The 25,860-nt window shown below is 44.9% G+C and overlaps 1 protein-coding gene across 1 annotated transcript; it reads left to right on the top strand.

Annotated features, from left to right (window-relative positions):
* Positions 1-140: 140 nt before the first annotated feature.
* On the top strand, positions 141-2,662 carry LOC311599384 (heat shock protein HSP 90-beta-like). Its single transcript, XM_084785237.1, has one exon. It carries the CDS (start codon positions 209-211, stop codon positions 1,643-1,645), a length of 1,437 nt encoding a protein of 478 aa, XP_084641363.1. The 5' UTR covers positions 141-208; the 3' UTR covers positions 1,646-2,662.
* Positions 2,663-25,860: the final 23,198 nt, after the last annotated feature.

Genomic DNA, 25,860 nt, shown 5'->3' with positions numbered 1-25,860 from the left:
AATCCAACAATTTTCAAACTCTGTTTTCTGTGACTGGACTTTGCCAGTTTGGCATAAACCTAGATATATTCTAGAAGAGAACAATCTTAATTGAGAATTGCCACTGTACGCTCTCTTGAGTCACCCCGGCTCAGTTAAGCTTGCTGTGTGAGTTGGACGTGGTCCGGGCCCACCCTGTTCTGTATTACTACTTGGCTTTTCTGTCAAGATGCCTAAGGAAGTACACCATGGAGAAGAAGAGGTGGAGGCCTTTGCCTTTCAGGCAGAGATTGCTCAGCTCATGTTCCTCATCATCAATACTTTCTACTCAAACAAAGAAATTTTTCTCCATGAATTGATCTCTAATGCTTCTGATGCCTTTGACAAGATTCAGTATGAGAGCCTGACAGATCCTTCCAAGTTGGACAGTGGCAAAGAGCTGAAAATTGACATCATCCCTAACCCTGAGGAGCAAACACTGACTGTGGTGGACACAGGCATTGGCATAACCAAGACTGACTTCATAAATAACTTGGGAACCATTGTGAAGTCTGGCACAAAAGCCTTCATGGAGGCTCTCCAGGCTGTTGCAGACAGCTCCATGATTGGGCAGTTTGGTGTTGGACTCTACTCTGCTTATCTAGTGGCAGAGGAAGTGATTGTGATCACAAAGCACAATGTTGATGAGCAGTATGCCTGGGCATCTTCTGCTGGTGGCTCCTTCACAGTCTGTGCAGACCATGGTGAGCCCATTGGTCGGGGTAACAAGGTGACCAAAGAAGAACAGACAGAGTACTTAGAAGAGAGGAGAGTCAAGGAAGTGGTGAAGAAACACTCCCAGTTTATAGGCTACCCCATCACCCTCTATTTGGAGAAAAGACGGGAGAAGGAGATCAGTGATGATGAGGCAGAGGAAGAGAAAAGTAAGAAAGAGGAGGAAGATAAGGATGATGAGGAGAAGCCTAAGATTGAAGATGTGGGATCAGATGAAGAGGATGACAGTGGTAAAGACAAGAAGAAGAAGAAGAAGAAGAAGAAGAAGAAGAAGAAGAAGAAGAAGAAGAAGAAGAAGAAGAAGAAGAAGAAGAAGATGATGATTAAGGAGAAATACATTGATCATAAAGAGTTGAATAAGACAAAGCCTACTTGGACCAGAAACCCTGATGACATCACTCAGGAGGAATATGGTGAATTCTATATGAGCCTCACCAATGACTGGGAAGAACACTTGGCAGTCAAGCACTTCTCTGTAGAAGGTCAGTTGGAATTCAGGGCACTGCTCTTCATTCCTCAGAGAGCTCCCTTTGACCTTTTTAAGAACAACAAGAAGAAGAACAGCATCAAACTATATGTCCATCATTTGTTCGTCATGGACAGCTGCGATGAGCTGATACCTGAATACCTCAACTTTATTTGTGGTGTGGTTGACTCTGAGGACCTGCCCCTGAACACCTCCCAAGAAATGCTCCAGGAGAGCAAGATCCTGAAAGTCATCCACAAAAACATTGTCAAGAAGTGCCTTGGGTTCTTCTCTGAGTTGGCTGAAGACAAAGAGAACTACAAGAAAGTTTATGAGGCATTCTCCAAGAATTTAAAGCTTGGAATCCATGAAGATTCCACTAACCGTTGCCACCTCTCTGAGCTCCTCGGCTATCACACCTCTTAGTCTAGAGATGAGATGAATTCCCTGTCAGAGTATGTGTCTCACATGAAGAAGACACAGAACTCCATCTATATCACTGGTAAGATCAAAGAGCAGGTGGCCAACTCTGCCTTTGTGGAGCATGTGCAGAAACACGGCTTTGAGGTGGTATACATGACTGAGCCTATTGACGAGTACTGTGCACAGCAGCTCAAGGAGTTTGATGGAAAGAGCCTGGTCTCGGTGACTAAGGAAGGCCTGGAGCTACCAGAAGTTGAGGAAGAGAAGAAGAAAATGGAGGAGAACAAGGCAAAGTTTGATAACCTCTGCAAGCTCATGAAGGAGAACTTGGATAAGAAGATTGAAAAGGTGACAATCTCCAACAGCCTTGTATCTTCACCCTGCTGCATTGTGACAAGCACCTATGGCTAGACAGTCAACATGGAGAAAATCATGAAGGCCCAGGCACTGAGACACAACTCTACAATGGGCTCTATGACTGTCAAAAAACACCTAGAGATCAATCCTGACCACCCCATTGTGGAGACCCTGGGGCAGAAGGCTGAGGCAGACAAAAATGACAAAGCTGTCAAGGACCTGGGAGTGCTGCTGTTTGAAACTGCTCTGCTGTCCTCTGGTTTCTCACTTGAGGATCCCCAAACCCACTCCAACTGCATCTACGACATCATTAAGCTAGGCTTGAGCATTGACAAAGATGAGGTGACAACAGAGGAGTCCAGTGCTGCTCTTCCTGGTGAGATCCTCCCACTTGAGAGTGATGAGGATCCCCCTCACATGGAAGAAGTAGACTAAAGACCCCCCCAGGAAGCTCATGCCCTCTGTATAGTTCCCCTAGCCAGGTGGGCCAAGGCTCTCTGCTCTTGTTAAGAAGAATATCTTCTATCCTGTCCTTGTGCCTTAAGGCAGGAAAATCCCTTCCCACAGAATAGCAGGGTTGGGTATCATATATTGTGGGGGGAGTTGTTTGTTTTATTTTGTTCTGAAATTAAAAGTATGCAAAATAAAGAAGATGCCGTTTTATACCAAAAAGGGGAAAGAGAGAGAGAGAGAGAGAGAGAGAGAGAGAGAGAGAGAGAGAGAGAGAGAATTGCCACTGTAAGATTAGCCTGTAAGAAAAGGGGGATCATTTGTCTTGGTTAATGGTTGGTGTGAAAAAGCCTAGTTCTCCTTTTTTGTCAACCTGGCAAAACCAAGGAGTTCCAGGTTTGGTGAGAGACCTCAGAAAATACAATAGAGAGCAGTTGGCAACCTTGTCTCCATGTGTACACACATGAGCATGTGCACCTGCACACACATGTATGCCTACACATATGTGTAGAAAGTGCCGTTCATGGGCAGGTGATCTTGGACTGTACAAAAAAAGCAAACTGAACAAGCCAGTAAACAGTACTCCTCCATGAAATCCACTTCATTTCCTCCCTTCAGGTTCCTGCATCCAGGTTCCTGCCTTGAGTCCCCTCAATGAACTGTAACTTGGGATATGTAATCCAAATAAGGCCTTTCCTCCCAAACTTGCCTTTAAATAAATCTATTATATCTATTTCTTATATATAATTGTGACATATTATTATTATATATTAATAAACTTATGTGTATACATGTGTCTTCTGAGTGTATGCCATGTGAGGAAGAACTGAGGGTAGAGGCCAGAGGAGCAAGTGGGAACTCTCCAGGTGGAGATCAGAAGGCCACTTTGGCCAAAACGTTGGTAACTATTTCATTACCTGAAAAAATCCTGACTGAACTTCCTCTGGATGCAATGTATAGCATCAGGCTAGGCAGGGGGCAAAAAAAATGCCCCAGCCCTGCACTCCAGGAGCTTCCACCCCAGTTGATAGAGAGGCTAGAGTGAAGTAGCACATCTGAAAGCAAAGAGGAGAAAAAGTAACAGAGAGAAAAGGGTAGCAGAAGAGAAGGCAGAAAGATCTGAACACAGAAGCAGCTCCTGGCTGGGAACTTTATGCAGGAAGAAGTGGCTGGAGTGACAGGTGTCAGGGAAGTGAGCATGCAAAAAAGAGCATCAGATGAAACTGCATGCTGGGCTCGCCTGGGTCCTTCATTCATTTACTAAATACAGTACCCCACATGGAGCCATTCACAACTAACGCGAATAAAGTAAGATAAGTACAAGAGAAGGGTGTGTTTCAGTGCTGTGCAGAGGAACCACATGTGCTCATAAAAGTGAGAGGAGGGAAGGCTGCAGCTATCGGCTTTTGTTTTTTTGGTTTTTTTGTTTGTTTTTTGTTTTTATTTTTTATTTTAAATTATTTTTCTTCCTTTATTAATTTATTCTTGTTACATCTCAATGGTTATCCCATCCCTTGTATCCTCCCATTCCTCCCTCCCTCCTCTTTTTCCCTTATTCCCCTTCCCTATGATTGTTCCTGAGGTGACATGATTAGTAGCTCATCTCTGGATCGATATGAAGTAGAAACTAAGAGGAACTATGGGATTATATCCTCTCTTTTTTTACTCTTGTATTCTATGTTTAAGAGTCTGTGTTTATAGGCTGGCATAGTGGTGCACGCCTTTAATCCCTGCACTTGGAAGACAGAGGCAGGCAGATCTATGTGAGTTCAAGGCCTTGATCTACAGAGTGAGTTCCAGGACAGCCAAAGCTACATAGAGGAACCTAGCCTCAAGAAGAAGAAAAAAACAGGCATGGTAGCACATACTTTTAATCCTAGCACTTGGGAGGCAGTGGCAGGTGGATCACTGTGAATTCGAGGCCAGTCTGGTCTACAAAGTGAGTTCAAGACAGCCAAGGCTACACAGAGGAACCCTGTCTCAAAAAACAGAAGAAGAGGAAGAAGAAGAAGAAGAAGAAGAAGAAGAAGAAGAAGAAGAAGAAGAAGAAGAAGAAGAAGAAGAAGAAGAAGAAGAAAAGGAGGAGAAGGAAGAAGAGGAAGAAGAAGAACAACAAGAAGAAGAAGAGAAGGAGAAGAAGAAGAAGAAGAAGAAGAAGAAGAAGAAGAAGAAGAAGAAGAAGAAGAAGAGAAGAAGAAGAAGAAAAGGAGGAGGAGGAAGAAGAGGAAGAAGAAAAAGAACAAGAAGAAGAAGGAGAAGGAGAAGGAGAAGAAGAAAGTTCTGTGCTGATAGACACCAGGCTGGAGGGACAAAGTTGTCTGTATCCTGTCCAACTGGGTCACTAGCAGTTCAGTCCCCTTACACTGACACTTTGGAGGCAGGTTCAAAGCTTGTACGCATCTCCGCCCCTATTTTTCCTCACTCATTTGCTTCTTGCATTATATTTGTTAGACTGGTTTCTCTCTGTCCCATGGCTGTGTATTTTAGTCCAAGATCGAGTTTCTCCCAATTTTTGACCTTGGACTCACAGTCTAGTCGCAGCTTTTAAACTGTTGCTCCCATAAAGACCTTTGAGGCACTTCAACTTCGTCTCCCAGTTACTCAGTAACTAACTCTGAGGTTCCCAGTCAGGCGAAAAGGAAAGGCTTTGCTGGCACTCTGCATTCACTCCACTGACTAACAGCACTAGAGGTGGATGGATTCCAGTGGGAACAGTCGAGGCAACAGTCTGAGCCTACAAGTGAGCTCCGTTCCCCTCGCCCCCCACCCCCACCCCGCTGTGCATACCAAGCTCACAATATGCCACCCCCTCCCCCTCCTCTGGCCCAGCACTGCACCAAAGACTCTGCAATTTCGTGTTTACTCTCAACGCACACATTTTTTTGTCCCCCTCAATAATTCATGCTTTCCTGCCCCACAAGGAAACTCTGAACTGGTTTGTGGCCCTCATGTAGCCAGAAAGAATCATTCTGCTGCATGGGGCCATGGGAAGTTATTTAAAAAGGGGTCCTTGTGAGCATTCTTCTCTTGAGCATAGGGAAGTAAGAGTGAGCCTCACTTCCATGGAACTTCATTATCTGGCTCCAAAGTTGACCTGTGTGCAAATTTCCAGGACAAGCTTACTGATTTCATAGCAGACTCAGCTGAGGAGATGGGCCCAGGGAAGTCGCAGCCCTATGGGTGTGCCCAGCAGGTAGCTCTCAAGCCCAGCTCGACATCAGAATTGGGTTTTTAAAAATTTTTTTCTATGATGGTGAAATCAAACCCAGGAAGGACCTCAAGCATGCTTAGGCAAGTATTGTGTACATTCTACATTAGCATTATTAGAAGAATGATTTTGTTTTATGCTTTGAGTCAGAGTCTCCTACAGCCCAGGCTGGCCTCCAACTCTCTAAATAGGCCAGGGAGGATGCCCTTGAGCATTTGTTCTGCTTTCTTCTATCTCCTAAGTGCTGATGTGGACCATGCTGGTCTGCCAGAGGAACAACTAAACTACAGATGTGGGTTGCACCCAAGCTACATTCCGCACTCATATCTTAGACAATTCTCCAACACAGTGACCTCAACATTGATCCAACTCACACACACACTGCTTGTTAAATCATTGACCCTGGGGTACATTGAAAGGGAGGAAGTCATGTTCTTCCGGCTTGAACCTGGAATGTCTCCTGAAGGCTTGCGTGCTAAGGACAGCAGAAGATTTGGAGGCAGGTGGGGGGGGGGGAGACACTGGGGGCGGCAGGGGGCAAGTGATTGGATCCTGAAGCTCTGAGTTAACCAGTGAATTAATCCCTTAATGTAGCACAGTGGTGTTATTGGGAGTCGGGGCCCAGATGGTAGAAGCAGGTCCACGTCCTGTGGAAGGATGTACCTTGCCTCACTCCCACTCTGCTTCCTAGCCACCATGAAATAAGTAGTCAGCTATGCTGTGCTTTACAATAAGCATGAAACAATAGAACTGGGTGAACATGGACTTGAAACCTCTGAAACCGTGAGATAAATCTTCCCTCCCTGGAAACTGCTTTTCTCGAGTTTTTGTCACAGTCACAAAAAAAAATCAGATATAGGTGCCTTTTAAAGTGCCCACAAAAGTCCTGTCTCTCTTACACCTTTCTTCTGGTAGTGCTAGTGTTCCTTAGCATCCCCTAGTGAGCAGACCCATCTCTGCCGTGTCTACCCTCGTTGTCTTCGGCAACCTTCCCACATACGTGAGTGTGTCCTTTTCTTTGTATGAGGATACCAGACGTTGGCTTTAGAACACATCCTCATCATAGGATCTCACCTTACCTAATACATTTTCAAAGACCCTAGTTCCAGTGGGGCCACATTCTGGAGTTCTGCTAGAACATTAGTTTTAAGTAAGTACAACTTGACTCGCTTTAGTCCATCCTTTGGATCCACAAAGTTTATGTTTATCCTGTGTGCAAAATGTATTCAAGCTAGGCACTTAGAGGCTGCATTGGCTAAAAGCATTGGCTCTTCACTTGGGGCTGCAGGTGTCAAATGGGCAACAGGTGAGACAGGGGTGTGGTGTCTCTGCCCTATAGCTACGAGTCTAGCTAACTCCTGTTCAACGCTGCACACATGAATGCTATCTGTCCATTTAAGAGGTATTTATATTAGCCTGAACTTATCTAATCTCTCGGCCTCTTCAAGACTGAAGACAGCAAAATCAGTGTAAATGAGGTATTTTTGAGATTTAAGGGTTGGAATAACCAATTTGTTTCTGTGATAGTACAGCAGGGACACTCAGCCCAGAACTGCCCCCTGCTTCTCTTTCCCTTCAGGAACCTCCGCTCAGGTAAAGCCAGATCCTTAGTCTTCAGAAAGAAGTTTTAGGATGAAACAAAGTTAGTGAGCTCATTACAATTAAAAGAGAGTTCACATTTTAGATTGAAGTGTGGGTGTTAAGGCAACACCCCTAGTTGTCTTCACAATTCTGTGGCTTCCTAAGGCACATTGCTAAAATGATGTAATTCACAACAAAGCTTAAAGATTAAGTAACATTTTAGCTGGGTATGAAATCCTAGCACTACTGAGGCAAGCCAATTCAAGGCCATCTGGGCTAAAAAGTAAGTTCCAGGCAGCCTAAGCCTCAGCTTTCCAAGCAAAGAAAGAAAGCAGTTTAAAATTTAAGTAGAATTTACAAATTAAGTAAGAATATATAAGCTAGTTTGTTGGTTATTTACTTATTTTTTGTGTGCCTGCCTATGTATGTGGGCACACATTCCATAGTACATGTGTGGTCAGAGGACACATGTGTGAGTAGGGTCTCTCTTTCTACCATGTGGGGTCTGGGAATTAAACTAAGGTTGCTAAGTTTGATAGCAAGTGCTTTTGCCTACTGGACCATCCTGCCAGCCCTGGTTTATTATTGGTTTAATCTTTTAAGATAATTTTCTTTCTTTCTTTTTTAGATTTATTTATTTACTATTTATACAGTGTCCTACCTGCATGTGCCCACATACCATAAGAGGGCACAAGATCACAGTATAGATGGTTGTGAGCCACCATGTGATTGCTGGGAACTGAACTCGGGACCTTTGAAAGAACAGTTGGTGCTCTTAACCTCTGAGCCATCTCTCCAGCCTCTTAAAATAATCTTCTTTTAAAAATTAGTCTCACTATTATATTTTCATGTGAATGGGTGTTTTGCCTGCACATATGTCTGTGCATTACATGTGAGCCTGGTACACCACATAGGCCAGAAAAGGGCATTAGTACCCCTGGATCTGGAGTTACAGATGGTTGTGAGCTGCCATGTCTGTGCTAAGAATTGAACCTTGGGTCCTCAAAAAAAGTAGCTAGTGCTCTTAACCACTTAGCCATCTCTTCAGCTTATTATCATTATTATCATTATTATCATTATTATTATTATTATTATTATTATTATTATTATTATTATTGTTTTTGTACAGGAAATTCTAAGGTGATTATCATTGAATTGCCCTGTTCTAAAGATTTGAAAGGAGTACAATCCAGGTTACAAACTTTCTGTTCCTAAGTGAACACAATTGTTCAGTTCCCTCCCTCTCTCTCTCTTTCTCCCCTCTACCTCTTCGTCTCCCCCGCCCCTTCTCTGCCTCTCTTTGTTTCTTTCTCTTCCTGCCCTCCCCTTTCTTCATTTTTGTCTTGCTTGAAACAGGGTCCAGTGTAGCCCAGGGTGGACTTGAACTGGGTCCAGTGTAGCCCAGGGTGGACTTGAACTGGCTTCTGATCCTCTTGCTACCACCTAGTCCGTGCTAGGGTTACAGGCGTGTGCCAGCATACCCAGTTTACCCGGTTTGTCTGCTGTTTTAACCTCCTTGTTTGAGAAGGAAAACTAGTATTACGCCTTCAGGCATTTCTAGCCTAATCGGTTATTTTGATGTTTCTTGACTCCCAGTCAGCAAGAAAAGCAAACTAAATTCTGATGTTGGGGCAGGGGGCGCTTCTTGCCCTCTCATGTCCCCTTAAATTTTTCATGCTTTCTATCTTGCCTCAGATATGTTGTCCCCTGCCAGCTTTAATAGCATCCTATTCCAGAACACAGGAACGGTGCCTTAAAAAGGAGAATCTTGTCACTGTCCAGCTACCGCAACTTTCCCTTTAACCTACCCTCCCGCTGAGTCATCCCTCTTGCCAAGCTTCTCTCAAATTCTAGGAACAGGAAGTTTGAGGGGCGGGGCGGGGGGTGGGGCGGGCCGGGGTGGGAGGGGCAGGGGGGTCTCTCCCAGTGCTGGAAGGACCTGCACACTGGACCAGAGATAATGACCAGCCAGGCCGGTAAGCCAAGCCTGCTTGACTAAGCATATTTCTAGCCTCTGCACCTTTGCTCTGCAGAGATCCTAGGACTACTGTCGGCTCCCCACAGGCAGACAGGAGGACAGTGGTCTCCCTGTTCTCCTCAGTCCGGACTGACTGGATACATTCCTTTCCCTGTTTCATCATCCTCTTTCCTATTCAGTCCTGTGGGGTGAGTAACTGGGGCTCTCCAGAGCCAACCCCTCAGTCAGGATTACAGTAATAGACTCACCAGGCCCACGATCCCCAGAGTCGTCTTTTGTTTTATTTCTGGTTTTTGAGACAGTACCTCATGTAGTCTAGGCTAGTCTAGAGAGGGTTCATTCTGGGGTTAAAGTTTGGGGCTCACAGAATTTACTTTCTTTGGGCGATGTCTGTCTAGTGCCCCGTAGCTTAGAGAGTTCCTCTGGATCACTGTGATGGGGAACGTGACAGTATGGTATTTCCAGTCTTTAGTCCCCGGGGCAGACTGCGATTTGTTACTATCTGTATTCAGAGTAGCTTGTGGTTTGCTGCTTATCAGAGGTTCTGGTCAGGACCTCAGCGATGAGACTTCTGTCCTACATACAGCTCGGGGGTCTGTTTTCATCCCAAAGCTACTTACGAGCATGTATGCACAGTCCTGACTGCTCAGGTGGAATGGACTTCCCAGAAGCCTCTTCATGCCTTCCCTGCTCTCCACAGAGTCCCCAGCTCTTCGGCCATCAGTTGCAACTTTGTAGGGCCTTCTCTTTATTTTTCTGCATCAAGGCCTCGGTTGTTTTCCAGTCGTCCTTCAGCAATTCTCCAGACTCCCTCCCAGCAAAGTCCGCATTCTCGAGCAGAGTTCCAAAGCTTTGTCCTCACAGGCTGCCTATCGTCCTGGGAAGAGCCGATAAAATAAGATAATCCCCAAATAATACAGTCTAGGGATCTTGATTGGCTTTGTTTTCTTGGCCAGGTAAAGAATTAAAAGTCAGGAAAAAGCTACTGAAAATGTAACAGGTAACGAAGGGATGTCACACACCGCACCGCAGACAGAACCAGCAGTTAGAGAAGGGAGTTTATTGGGGGTGAGGAAACCTGCTCGCAGCAGACCTACAGAGAAAAGACCCTCTGCAAAGCAGGCAAGGGGCCCTGAAAGGCAAAAAATCCAGACCTTTCTCGAGGTCTGGAGGCTTTTAAAGCCCCTGAAGCATCTTTCTGCCCTAAGACAGGGTTGGTCAGTTTGAAAAGAGCTAGGATGGATGATTGGGCCAGAACAGAAATGTTGTGACACAGCTCATCAAGCTTTGGACTTGTCAGTTCATCAGTAGATGGCCTGCTGGTGGGAAACAAAAGGTGTCAGGCTTTTGTCTCAAGCCTGGATGTTGGGGACAAGGCTGGCCATCTTGGAGATTTGCCACCTTCATTACCCAGCACGATAGGCTGCAGCATCCTGAGGGGAGGAGGCAGGAGGCAGGAACACCAGGGCTAATAGAGACCTCAGGCAGTGGTAAGCACAAGAACAGACTCACTGGAAGCTCATTTAACTGGGGGTAACAAAGGCTATTTAAACCTTTGGGGAGTGGGTGAGTGCACATCGTTGGCCAGGGGCAAGGTGCTGGGAATGCCTTATTTGCATGAAGAGGAATACTAGGTGCTTGCTGGACATGACCTTGTAAAGAGAGGGACTATGTGACCTCTGGTGTGATGAAAGGAGGGGGTGCAGGACTACTTTCACTGGGACATTCAGGCCCAGGGAAGGGGAGGGAGTGATCCCCACTGTTAGTACACTGCCCAGCAGGTCATTACCTACCTGCCACTAGGAGCGGCCCTACCAGGATTATAAAAGGACAAACCCGCCCTGTCTCTCTCTTGTTTTTCTCTTCCTCTCTTGTTCTTATCTCTCTTTTTTCTTCCTCCCTCTCTCTGTCTCCCTCTCTCTCTGAGGCCCTCCCCCTTCCTTCTTCCCCCTGCTCATATAATAAACCTCTCCATACCATATCTGCTGTGTGGTGCATGTTCCATATTTCATATCTTATTTCTCATATTTAAAACCCACTCCCACTCTTCTGAAACATTTCCAGGATTGGACATGACTCAGCCCCACTCCTGCTCCACATGGTCTCCTTCTGGTCCACAGTCCCTGGACCCACACCGCACCTTAGCCCCTCTCCCTGTCTGGCTGCGTATCAGGGGCTGTTTACCTCCCAGTCTCTCATCTGGACTCGTCTAGTCTCTCCAAATGTAAAAATTCCATTTTGCCAACTAGTCGGGGTTTGAGTGCCGGTGATGCGGTTTATGGGTCTTGATCAGGTTCATTTTCTCTGCTGGTTAAAAAACTAAAAGGTCCTTGGCTGGTGCCACAGTTTGAGCAGGACCCCTGGGCCCAGATCTGCCCATCATAATGTTCTTCTTGTAGGTTTCTAGGACCCTCTGGATCCTTCTATTTCCCCATTCTCCCATGCTTCTCTCACCTAGAGTCCCAATAGGATGTCCTCCCCTCTGTCCCACTTTCCTGATAAGTGAAGACATTCATGGGACATGCCCCTTGGGTTAGTGTCCAGACATAAGTGAGTATATACCATTTGACTCTTATGCAGTAAACTTCAAACCCCTACCCAGATCTACCAAGTGCACAGGACATTCTTCACAGTTGAATGGAGAGTGGTGTCTAACTTTCACACGAACTCTGGTGCCCCATATTTGACCACATCCCCTGGATGGGGAGGCCTGGTGGCACTCAGAGGAAGGATAGCAGGCTACCAAGAAGAGACTTGATACCCTATGAGCATATACAGGAAGAAGAGGTCCCCCTCAGTCACAGTCATAGGGGAAGGGAGTAAGGGGAAAATGGGAGGGAGGGAAGAATGGGAGGATGCAAGGGATGGGATAACAATTGAGATGTAATATGACTAAATTAATAAAATATATTTAAAAAGAATAAAGAGATAAAGACAAAAATGCAAGGAGCTATCATAGTCACAAAATAAAGATTATGTTTTTAACTATGAAAAAAAAACTAAAAGGTGCTGGCAAGGTGGCACACACTTTTAATCCCAGCACTTGGGAGGCAGAGGCAGGTAGATTTCTGTGAGTTGAAGGCCAGCCTGGTCTACAAAGCGAGTCCAGGACAGCCAAGGCTGTCTCGGGGAAAAAAAAAACAGACGAAACAAACAAAAAAACTAAAAGGCAGGAAAATTCTTGAGTACAATAAGTGGCAGCTGAGAAGTCTCAAACAGAATCACTGTTTGAAGAAAGGTGTTTATGAGGGAGTGGAGAGGAAACGGCACGCATGCAACAGACACACAGAGGAAAAGACCCTTCACAGAAGAGGAAAACCCAGTCTGTTCTTGAGGCCTGTTTTGTTTTGGGGGTTGGTTTGTTTGTTTGTTTTGCTTTTTTAAGTCTCTTCACAGTTTTCCTCTTCTAATTTAGAGCTGCCCAGTTTAAAGAAAGATAGGATGGTTGATGAGGCTGTACTTGTAGCATAATATACCCTGACCCAAGCTTGAACTTGTTGAGCCAGCAGACCTCCTGCTGATGAGAGACAAAAACCTACAATGCCTTTATTTTTCTCAAGTCAGGAGGGTAAGGGAGAAGCCAGCTATCTTGGAAATTCAATACCTTTATTTACCTAATCATGGGCCTTCTCTCAATCTGTCTACCTACTGTATAACTCCTAGTGTTTCAATGGGCTCCAGTTGTCTTAACCTCTGGACTGTCAAGTTGAGTTGGAGGAAGGTGTTAATTCCACCTGGTGAGAATAAGACCACTACCACAACTTTTGAGCCAAATTTGAAACAAGCTTTATTAAATACTGGTTAGGACAATGGACACTGACCAAGTCCGTACCTGGGATCCCCAGAGTATGGCACTAAATTACATTAGTCAGTTCACAGAATTAGACCAGTTATGATCTGACCAGTTCTGATCTGGTGCTGAAAGCCAGGAGAATTTGTAGAGAGCCACTGCTGTCTAGTACACAGAAGAAGGCCAAAGAAGCTGGGTTCTGATGTTCAGCAGAGGGTGGCAGCAACAGTTGCTGCAACAGAGTTGATGCACTCACCAGCAGTCAGTGGAAAGAGGGCAGGCAGACACAGAACCTTACATCCTTATATCTTAGATACTGCAGGAAAGTGCTGTTCACTCCCTCGGTTAATTCTTGAGGAAATGCCCTTACAGATATGCCCTCAGGGCTCTGTCTCTGTCTCTCTTTTTCTCTCTCTCTCTCCCCCACTCCTTCCTCTTGTAGATTTGTCAAAGGCATTTTATTTTATTTTATTTTATTTTATTTTATTTTATTTTATTTTATTTTATGCTCATGTGATGGGTCAATGAGCGTGTGGTGAGTGCCATATCAATAGGTTGAGATCAGAGGACAATGTGGGGGAGTAAATTATCTCCTACCTCATGGATTCCAGGGATCGAACTCAGCTGTCTGGCTTGCACAGCAAGCTTCTTTACCTGCCCAGCCATCGTGCTGGCCTGGCATGTCACTTAGTGGATTACAGATCCAGTCGAGTTGCCAAAATACATTAGCCATCCCAAAAGAAACTGAGGTAGTCTCTTCAGAGCCAAGTGTGGGTCGTTGCAGTCCAGGAACAGATTTAGATGGCCCTGAAGATGCACTCCTCCAAGGAAGCAGGTGAGTAAGTTTTTGTAGTCACAGAACAAACAGGTAGTTACAAATCATTTACTAAACCCATTCATAACAGCATCCGTCAGGTTACAGCAGAGCAAGGAAACTTCTGGTCAGGTTTCAGATACCATCTAATGACAGTCTCAGCTTCTAGGTTGGTAGAGCCTGGCGGTCTGCTAGATTAATACACTCTAACATTCTGTACTTGATACTTATATCCAGACATAGGTGATAAATGGCTGTTAAGGAGACCAAAGATAGCTCAAAATAATCTTTTTTTTTTTTGAGACAGGGTTTCTCTCTGTGTAGCCTTAGGTGTCCTGGACTCCCTCTGTATACCAGGCTGGCCTTGAGCTCACAGAGATCCACCTGCCTCTGCCTCCTTTGGTGCTGGAATTAAAGATGTGTGCCACCACACTTGACTCAAAATAATCTTGATTCTATGTGGACAACATTACAGCTATCATCAAACAGGAAGTCCTAATCCATCAACGTGCAGGATCTCCAGTGTGAGCATGGGCTTTCAGAGTGTTTCAGTCCACAATTGGCTGCTCTTACCAAATGTTAAATTGTTGTGAATTGGGTCTGGGGCGAGAGCTCAGGCTGGAAAGCACTTTCTTCTCAAGCATGAAGACACGAGTTTGGATCCCCAGCAGCCAATATGGGAAGAGCAATGTGACTCAGTGGGTAGAGACACTTGCCGTGCAAACCTGATGGCCTGAGTTTGATCCCAGAACCCATAATGGAAGAGAGAACTAACTAACAAAAGCTATCCTCTGAACTCAGCACATTTGATGTGGCCGTGAGAATGCCTACACACGCAAGCGCGCGCGCGCACACACACACACACACACACACACACACACACACATACACACACACACACACACACACACACGCATGCACACACATACACACATGCACATGTGCACACATGCATAAATACTCAAACACACATGCACACATGCATACAAGCACATACTCTCACACACATGCATACCCGTGCACACACATGTGCAAACACACATGCATACATGCATACACTCACACACAAGCAAACAGCCGCACACACATGCACTCACAAACCCACACACATTCATGCATGCACACATATACACACACACACACACACAGATGCACATAACTTTGATGACTCTATTAGAGGGAGATTTAGGCCTCTGGAAAGATAAACTGAGGGGAGGGCAAGGCCCTTCCCCAGAGATGAGCCTGATATAAGAAGTCTGCAAGAAATCTTCCACTCTTGCCTACCTGTCTTCACTGACTGCTGACAAGTTCATCCGCGCTATTCCTGCCACTGCTGCCATCCTTCACTGACTTCGGAATCCATTTCTATAGCATTAACTCGTCCATGGGAAATGCCCCAATAACCTAGCTATCTCCCATGAGGCCCCATGCCTTAGGCCCCCAGCAATGCCCCCACTACAGACAAAGCTTCCTACACATGACTTTTTGTTGACATACTTAAAGCCCAAATTTGGGGTACTGACATGAGGCTTAAGTTTAAGCAGAGGGCAAAAGCTAAGAATAACTGAGCAGTCCTGTTGAGTATGCCTTTCTGCCCATCACTGACTGTGCTCCAGTCTCTCCTGCAAGGTAGCCTGGTGAGTTGTCAGAACTGGGGGTGGAGGGGTTGGGTGGGGGGTGGCAGATGCCCTCCAGTCAGGATGGTCACACTTCCATTCCGAGGAACTATACAATATCTATTTGTGCCTCTTCCCGCGAGCAGCAATTTCCTGGTCAAGTGGAAGGCACCTTGTAAGAAGGCAGCCCTTGCCCTTCACCCACTGAGCACCACCCACCCATCCACCACATTCAGAGGGCCATGGAGCCCCCAAAAGGGTGGTGCTCAGATCTGTATCCTGCTAGGACCCCTGGCATGGACACAAACACGCATGCACACACACACACACACACACACACACACACACACACACACACACACACACACGACAGAGAGAGAGAGAGAGAGAGAGAGAGGGAGATTACAAGTCCCCTTCAGACTGTGATTCTCAAAGTTGTAAAGCCTTAGAAATTCTGAAAATCTTAAAGCCGACATACCCAGGAATACTCAGTGTCACTTCTCAAAGGAAGAAACTGGAGCCGAGAGATGGAGGGGCCTGCCCTAGTCATCAGCCACTTAGAGGACTTGGAGCTAACACCCTGGCTTCAACTCTCAGTATGCTCTTCCCTCTAGAAGCCTTCCTCCTGGCTCCAGCCCCCGTCCTCTTTATATTTTGAGCATAAGAGAGAAAAGATTTATCTGTCTCTAGAAAAGCTTTATTCTTGGATTCAACTCTGATTTTTCTCTTCTCAAAGCTTGTTGAAAGCCAAATGAAAATTTCCTTTGCTGGATCTGATTTTTTTTTTCAAATGAATCTGAAGGAAAAAAACTAGCAAACCCACCACCCTAATGAGATAATGAGTGCACAGCTCTTCAGTGCATTCACATATAAGGTATTATTATGCCCTTGAAAGAAGCACACAGGCCTGCAGGCCTCTTGGGTGTGGGGGCTGGGGCCTAGCAGAGATGACAATTTTCTCTAGAAGGCTGACTCATCCCTTGGTTGTCCCCAGCTTGGAGAGCCACATTTCTTGAGGTTATTTTCCACCTCTGTCAGGAACTGGTGGAGGGAACCTCCTGGGGTCAGGCTCTGTGGGTGCTGACCTTTGCAGAGAGGCTGGCATCTGTCTTGGGACTGTCCAGGCCAGCTGTGGTTATATCGCTGTCTATATAATTAGCCTTCTGGGTCTACCTTTAAAGGTGCCCCACTGTGGGCTCCCTGCTAGTGCAGCTGAAAAGAGGCCATTGCTGGAGCTAAAGGGAAAGCCAATAGCTACAAAAGCGGGCGTCCTAGATCCAACTGCTGCATGGCAAGTTTGCACGTGGGATGGACAAAGAAAAGGAGAATCCTGTTCATGTTCCCAGAACACAGCCAAAGGAGTGGATGTGGGTCAATGCTCTTTAAGTTGCAAGGTGACTATTTTTATCTGACTTAGGCAGCAAACAAACAAAATATAATGAATTTAAAAAAATTTAAAGCCCAGGATTTTATTGACCCACATAACAGAGAAGCCTAGGGGCTGGTTATAGGAACCATTGGGTCTTCGGACTCAAACATCATCACAACTTGGGTTAAGATGGTGTCTCAGATTGACCTCTTTTCGTTGTGGGCTTCCTTTCTCAGGATCCCACTGGTGTTGGAGCTTCCTCTCTTGGGCCCCCTGCAAGTCAACACTAATGATAAAGGTCCCAGAAAGAAGAGAGAAGGAATCTCTTTCAATAATGCCCCCTTCCTTTACCAAGTTCTAGACTTCATTCTGATTGGATCAATTTGGGGACACGTGATCACCCAATATCCTTATTGGCCAGAAGTTCAAAGCTCCAATTTCAGGGCCCAAGGATACATGTGCCTCTTAGCTACCTAGCCTAAAATGTCAGGTGATGGGGTGTTACTCAGAGGAAAGATGGCAGAAGGTTCCAGAAGGGACAATGGATGCTGACCTCAGATAATATTGGATTCTACCTACATAAGCATTTGAAACGATTTTAGAGTACTCAAACAATTGAGTATCCAAGTCAATCTCAAATGCGTGCTATCACGTCTGAATCCACCACCCTTTGATTTCTGGGGGCTTGAGTGGAGAGTGGATAGAACAAATGTCTTGATAGTGTGTCACTGTTAAGATACGAGGTGCAGATTTCAGCCTGGGTATTCCTCCAGACATGGGTGCATTTTTTTTCAGATTTATTTATTTTTAATGATCATTGAGTTTCACAACATATATGTCTGTGTAAGAGTGTCAGAAGCTCTGGAACTGGAGTTACAGACAGTCATCATTCACTGACATGTGTGTGCTGAGAGTTGAACCCAGGTCATCTGGAAGAGCAGCCAGTGTTCTTAAGCACTGAGCCCTCCATCTCTCCAGCCCCCATAGATACATTTTTAAAAGACACCTGATAGGGAGCTGAAGTGTAGTTTAATGGTGGAGTAAATAGCTGAAAACCTAAATTCAATCCTACACACACACACACACACACAGTGAGGAGGTTGCATGAGGGATAGCATACAATCTAATACCTCAGTCTAATAATAATGCAAATTTAGAGTACAGTGGTAATTTATAAAGCCCCTCAAATGACAACACTGACAGCACCATATAAATAGGGTTTATTATTCTGTTAAGAATTTTTCTGGGCCCGCTTAGCCCCAGTGACAGCATCATCAAATGTAGGTGCTAACCCTGGGGTCACAGCCATCTTGGCCAGTTTCTCCTCGGCCTAGGCACTACTCTCCAAAAGCTAACCTCCCTCTGTGTCTCTGGTGGTCAGTCCTTGATAGTCAGTCAGCTTGATTATATTGAGAAGTGTCTAGGAGGTCTACTATTTCCAGAGCCTGACGTCGAATGAATAGTTGGACCCGCCGATGGATTTACATTTGAACAGTTGGGGAGCCATGAAATGTGAAGGTTTGCCTGGGGTGAAGGGTTTTCCCTGAAGTGTGTCCTTGAAATCTGTCTTCCATGGGAGTCCCCTCCTGCCACTGCTCCACGTGCTCCCTGCTCTCTCTGGGATGGGCTGCCCTGCCCTGCCCTGCCCTGCTTTCTCTGGCACGATGCACTGAGACTTGTAATACCATGAGCCAAATGAACCTTCCTTCCTTTGAAGTTGATTTCTCTTGTGTCTTCTTGCCTGAGAAATGAGAAAAGTAACTAATAAATTACTTTATTCTGTTTTCTGTGCCTCTACAGAGTCATGCACACTGGGTTAATTATGAACAGTCAACTTTTATTTGGCTTATGGTCTGGAGGCTAAGAAAGGCAAGATCAAGGGCCATATTGGCTGAGGGCCACTTTGCTACAGTTGTAGCATAGCAAAATGGCAAGCAAGCATGTGTGAGAAGGGAGGGTGGGACAGAGTGTAAGAGGTGGTCAAACTTAGAATAAATCCGCCCTTCGCCTGGGGCTGTAGTGCAGTTGGTAGCACTGCCTGGCATGCCCAATGCCTGGGGATCACTCTTAAGCTCCTCATAAACTGAGTATGGCGGCATATACATACCTGTAATGCCAGCACTTAGGAGGTAGAAGCAGGAGAAATCAGAAGTTCAAGGTTACCCTTCAGCATACAGCAAGTTCAAGGTCAGCCTAAGCAACATGAGACCCTGGAGAGAGGCAAGGGGAGCAAAAGAACAAAAATAAAACCCACCCCCCATGCTCTGTGATAATAAACACATTTCTTAGAAAATGGCATGGATCTCGTACTCTTTACCCATCTTTAAAGGAACTCCCTGTGAAAGCTGCTGAAAGGAAGTCACCTTCCCTTAACAGAGGTAAAGAAAATAAGATGAGCTATAAAATAAGGCATCCCAGGTGCTGGAGAGATGGTCCAGTGCTTAGGAGTACTTGCTTCTCTTGCAGAGGACCCTAGTTTTATTTCCAGCACCCACATAACAGTTCACAACCATTTGTGACTACAGTTCCAGGAGATTGTTGTCTTCCTCTGGGCTCCTCAAGCACCAGGCATGAATGCATTTGGTGAACACCCATACATGCCAGAAAACACTCATACACATTTAAAAGTAAAAATAAAAAGCAAGCATCTTAGTCTGGCTGTTCTACATGGCCCCACGTTCTACAGTTCTGACCTTCGGCATAGGCTATTCACATTTCGAATTCATCAATGGATTAAAGCATTCACTGAGTCAGAGCCCTCATAATCAGTCAGGCAATACCCACACAGTCCTGCTCAGATGTGTGCTTTTCTCATGTCTTAGACATTTCTCAATCTGATCAAGTTGGCAAGATTATCATAGACAAGGATGAGGGGAAGTTGACCTAAACTTGACTCTAGCTGCTCATGAGTATGCTTTGGTTCTCCGGGTCACGCTGTTTCTCTGCCTCTTTCTCCCTCTGAAAGGCCCACATGCTCCACTTTACTATCTCTCTCCAATCCACCATCTTCTCTTCTCTTTATTAGGATCTAGAAAAAGGCATTGTCAATGGAGATTGACCAAACATGGAATTTTCCAGTGAATTCTAATAGACGACCATGTTTTTGTCTTCTTGAGTGAGCATAAAGGAACTGTAAGTTCTCTTACTTGCTAATGTATAGACCTTCCAAAATCTCCCAGGACCCACGGTTCCTACCACATGTTAGACTTTTAAATTTCCATACAGCATATTCCTGATTTATAAGTTTTATTACTTGCCAGTCCTACTGCCATTAAGGACTTGCCTCTAACAACTTGGAGCTATTCTTCACTGGCTGATCATTGTTGGCATCACTCTAGCCACACAAACTATGTCTACAGGCAAAAATCTAATACTGAATTGATGAGATTGCTGTTCTATTCACAATAGCCAGGAAATAGGACCAGCTAAGATGTCCATCAACTGATGAATAGGTACATAAAATGTGGTGCATATACACAATGGGATTTTACAAAATTACGAAGAGGAATTAAAGCATGACATTAGTAAGATAATGGGTAGAAGTAAAAATCATTATGGTAAGTGATTTAAGCCAGATTTTAAAAGGCAATTATATGTTTGTCTCCTATGCATAATCTACAAATTGTGTGTGTGTGTGTGTGTGTGTGTGTGTGTGTGTGTGCGCGCGCTTATACATGAGTATGTAGGTAGGTCATGAAACTTTTAAAAAGGGAAATGAGAAGGAAGGGAGAGATCTTAAGGGAAAGGGGTTTTAAAAGCGTAGCCAACTAGATGTGACATGAAAGCAGACACAGGGGTTGAGGGCACCAATCTAGGGGAACAAAAGAGTCCAGCCAGAGGGAGGTGGGATGTGTGGAAGGAAAACAAAGCATATTGATACACATGTATGAAGACGCCATAACAAAGCCATTGTTTTATTTTACCTTTTTTTTTTTATTCAACATACTATTTGTATTGACTCTGGGAATTTCACATCATTTACTCCCATCACACTCGATTTTCTGTGTCTGTGCACCCACTGTATTCAAGAGCCTGCTGAGGTCAGAAAAGAGCATCCAGTCCCCTTGGAGTAGGAGTTACAGATTTTTGTGAGCCTTCATGTGGGTGCTAGAAACAGAACCAGGCTCTTCTGCAAGAGCAGCAAATGCTCTTAACCACTGAGACATCTCCTCAGCTGCCCAGCAAGACTTTATCATTCCTCTTCCTTTGGTTTTCATATTTACCCCCACTTTCAACTCATTAAGCAAAACATACTCTGATAAACAACAAAGTAAATACTTACAATTTTAATGCTCACTGAGAATTAATCTAAAAATGGTTACCTAATAAAATTAGCAGGAGGATAATGCAAATGGAAATTATTAAATAATTTCTCCAGCACTTTAAAAATTTCAGACAGTGCCTCTGATGTTGTCCAGTCTGCTAGAAACAATAAACATCAATCAGACATGTATGTGTATACATGTGACCGAAGAAAATCTTGGATGACAGTGGGCTTCTAGATTTTGTTTTCTTTTTTTAAAAAAAATTCAGCGTGTGTATGTGTGAATGGTATGTGCATATACGTGTGTGTAGTAAGGCCTGGAACAGCCTAAATTAGTCCACCTGTTACTGACGCCCCAGGGCTTGGATTACAAGAACACATAGCCAGGCTTATTTTCTTTTACTTTATTGTATTGTATTTTTTGAGATAGGGTCTCTGCCTGCTTCCACCTCCTAAGTGCTGGGATCACAAATGTGCTCCAATTCTGGATTTTCTTTTCTTTTTAAGTAAAGCGGGGTTTTTTGTTTTGTTTTGTTTTGTTTTAAAGATGCTGGAAGCTAGGCATGGTAAATACCTGTAACCTTTAAACAAAATATTTAACTACATTTTCTATTTCTGTGTATGAGCAGGTGGGCACGTGTGCCATGACACACATATGAAGGTAAGAGGCTAATGCAGGGAGCTGGTTCTCTCCTCTACCGTGTGGGTCCCAGGAAGCACAGTAAGTTCTCTAGCCTTGCCAGCAGCTACCTTTACCTGCTGAGCCAACCTGATGGTCCCTGTGGCTATATTCTTACCAACTTGGAGACTGAGACATGATGATTTCAAGTAAAGCCAGCTTGGGCTATGTAGCAAGACATAGCAGAACAGTCCTGGCTATTCTGGAATTCACTATGTCTATCAGGCTGCCCTGTGACACACAGAGACCTGTCTGCCTTTGCCTCCTGAGTGTACCCCCGTGCCCAGATTTTTTTCCCTCCTTAAACAGAGTTTTACTTTATACCCCAGATTGTCTTAGACTCATTATGTATCCCTGGCTGGGCTGGAATTCAAGACAATCCTCCTGTTGTTAGCCTCCAGGAACTAGAATAGCAGTCATGAACTAACCCACTTCCTTACGTCTGTACTCTTTTTTTTTGTTTTGTTTTGTTTTTGAGACAGGGTTTCTCTGTGTAACCTTGCCTGTCCTGGACTCACTTTGTAGACCAGGCTGGCCTCGAACTCACAGCGATCCGCCTGCCTCTGCCTCCCGAGTGCTGGGGATTAAAGGCGTGTGCCACCATGCCTGGCAAGTCTGTACTCTTTTATCACTGGCAAAGCCAGACCCAACTTCTGTTTCCAGTCTGAACAACTTAGCCAAACTCAGAACTAGCATATACCTGTTTACAGCTGCACCTCATTAGTATTTGTGCCCCAGCACTTAGCACGGTATAATGGGTGTTCATAGAAGGCTCCCTATCCTGTGTTTGAACACTCCCATAAGCATGGCTCTATTATAGATGCAAAGATCCAAATTCCTTGCATGGATATTATTATCATGAGTTTTCATTCATGGGGAGCACCCACAAAAGGTGCCACAGAGAACAATTTACACAAACAACAAAGTACCACGGAGAGCAATGTTCCATTACGAAACCTCACCTGGAAAAAGGGAGCTGCATTTTTCCCATAATCAGGGCACAGAAGTACTCCAGCAATTGCCATCCTCACAAACACACAAATTTCATAGTAGGGCTAACATAATCTATGAAAACCAACTTATATCCCTGCCTTTCTTTCAAAACAGACAAATCTCACCTATTTCTGTATAATGAAATCATTATCTGTAAAGAATGGATCATACCTGTAATGTAAGATTCAATTACATTTCAAGATTTTTATTTATTCTCCCCATGTCACTCCATTAAGGATTTGTGACAGACTTCCTTTGCCTGAGGGAATCGTAAAGGATTCACATGAGGTAGGTACTTGGGTTCCCACCAAGAACCGACCCCTCTTCTTCTTATGCTCCTAGATCCTAGGTCTCTATGTCCTAATTCAAAGCAGGTCCCACAGCCTGAAATACAGAGCCTAACCACGAAGACATAGGATATACAGTGAAAAAGTGCATTCCTCCACTAATGTATATCTCCCCACAAGGCAGAAAAGTTGACAGTTTCAGGGCTTTGTTTACTTGCTTTTAGATTTATTTATTGTATGTGTATGTGTGTTTTGCCTGCATGTATGTATGTGCCTCCTGTGTGCATAGTGCCCTCGGAATTCAGAAGAGGGCATCGGATCCCCCGAAACTGGAGTTATGAATGGTTGTGAACTACCATGTAGTTTTAGGGAAGTTGAACTTGGGTCCTCTGCAAGAGCAACACTTGCCCTTAACCACTGAGCCATATCTTCAGCAAGTTCACAGTTTTTAAGTGTCTTAACCTGGGGATACGGATGGGAATGGATTTTAAGAGTGTGGGACCACAGTGAAAGAAGTATAAAGTTGAAGCAGCCACATTTATTGACAAATACTCACCCTGCAGAGATTCTCGATGTGACAGGGCTCTGGTTGATTAGTTAACAGAAATCTAGTAAAAGCCGGGCAGTGGTGGTGCACGCCTTTAATCTCAGCACTCAGGAGGCAGAGTCACATGGATCACTGTGAGTTCAAGGTCAGCCTGGTCTACAAAGTGAGTCCAGGACAGCTAAGGCTACACAGAGAAACCCTGTGTCGAAACAAACAAACAAAGGTGACTTAAGCAGATTTTGCCTCTGCTTAGAGCTGAGCTGCTCGTCGTTGGGAGTATTGATGCAGCACTTTGTCATGGAGCCCGTATAGGGCCTTGTACACTGCTTAGCAGTAAGGCCAAGACAAGGATGAGCTATGTGTGAGCCCTGGGTGTCTTGCCTCATCTGAGTCCTGCTTTATTGGGGAGTAATAGTCAAATTACTAGGCGTGGCCCCTACCTATCAGATACCTATAACATTTTTCTAGTTCTAATGTCCAAAAATGGCTTCAGATAACACCCAGTGCAGCTGGAGGCCAAAGTCAGCTCCAGAAGAGAATCACAACTTTGGAAGGGGAACTTCCAAAGGCTTGGGGATATTGGATTTAAAGCAGACAGCAGCCGGACGTGGTGGCACACGCCTTTAATCCTAACACTCGGGGGAGGCAGAGGCTGGAGGATTGATGTGAGTTCAAGGCCTGCCTGGTCTACAAAGTGAGTCTAGGACAGAGAAATCCTGTCTCTAAAAACCAAAAATAAAAAAAATAAAGCAGTCAGCTTATGTAAAAATACTCTCATCTACCCCTTCCTATGTCACAGGGAGAGAGTCCCCAAGGCAACAAGAAATACATGATGACAACTCTCTGTAGGCCAGAAATGAGGGCAGAAACTGTAGCCATTGAAACGAGCTCTCTGAATGCAGGGGAAGTAATGGGATTCTGGGTGGCCCGGAGCAAGAGGTAGCAGCAGCCAGTCGGCAAAGTGCTGTTGTGGTTCCTGTAATTGACGGTGGAGCCAAAGCAGTAATCAGAATAGTGTGGCCTGCAGAGATCTTTGGCAACGGCTAGTTGTGTTGCAAGAGCTATAGTAGACAAGCCGCCTACGGAAAGGTTTGTTTATTCATTCGTTTTTGTGCTGCTGGGAATTGAACTTAGGACCTTAGGCATACTAACATAAAGTCATACTCCCAACCCTTAAAAAAATTTTTTTTTAAATAAATTGGAGACACTTTAGGTCTGGCTCCCCGATACAGGATCTTAGTCTTTAGCCACTTTACAGACTGGAACAAGGCCCAGACCTAGAGACTTTCACATGAAGCCCAATTACCTGTGAAGAAGGGTCCTACTACAACAGTCAGTCATCCACCAAATAGAATTCCCTAGCCTCCTCTACAGAAACCGCAGTCCTTTGATGATGACTATGAATCAGAAAGGGGAAAATAAGTGTAGGGAAATAGGAGCACGCTCTGGACTAATACTGAGTCCTAAACACCCAAAATGAGCTAGTCAGAGCAGGGGTTTGTGGTTGTCAAGTGAGCCACAGAGTTCTGGCACCAGTTTATCTCAGGTGTTGCTTGGGTCTACAGCATAAAGTTGGAACAGGCACACTCAGCAACTGACAGATTCCTTGTGATGGCTTCTAAACATATCACGTGAGGGCCGTTGTAGTAAAATAAAAAATAAAAAAAATGGCCAAGTGGGAGCCTTTAAAACTGCTTCTAAGGCCAAGAGTGGTGGTGCACACCTATAATCCACTGGAGAGGCAAAGGCAGGCAGATTGCTGTGAGTTCAAGGCCAGCCCGGTCTACAAAGAGAGTCCGGTACCGCCAAGGCTACACAGAGTAACCCTGTCTCAAAAAACCAAAACCAAAACAAAACAAAAAACTGCTTCTACCTACCAGGCCGGTACACTAAATGCAGTGACTTTCTCTGGAGATCAAGCCCGCTTCAAAGACTTGAGATTTGAACTCCTGGAGAGTCCCCCCTTGACTCGCTTGTTTGGTCTATGAAGACATGTACCTCAGAGAATGGAAGAGGTTTGAATATTGAGGTGTGGCTCAGTGGTAGAGCACTTCTGCGGGCTGAACAAAAACGAACAAGGAGGAAATAATGAAGTTGGTATTCAGTAAACGCTCTAGATCAAGAAAAAAAGAAAGAAAAAGATTTAGCCTAAACTTGATCATGTAAAATGAGTCAGCCAGCAAGTCAGCTATAAACTACACTAGCAGAGCTGTAGTTAAAGGGCCAGCTCCTTCTGAAGGGAGGCTTTGGGCTCTCCTTCAGATCACAGTCTGCTGAGTTGGACG

Source organism: Acomys minous, assembly GCF_964271855.1.
Source record: "Acomys minous genome assembly, chromosome: 6".
NCBI classification, from domain to species: domain Eukaryota; kingdom Metazoa; phylum Chordata; class Mammalia; order Rodentia; family Muridae; genus Acomys; species Acomys minous.
Note: the sequence above shows the minus strand (reverse complement) of the source record. Positions and strands in the feature narration are given on the sequence as shown.

What these genes read in the sequence shown, in the direction of transcription:
- LOC311599384 (XM_084785237.1), top strand. Translation starts at nt 209, where the DNA reads ATGCCTAAGGAAGTACACCATGGAGAAGAAGAGGTGGAGGCCTTTGCC.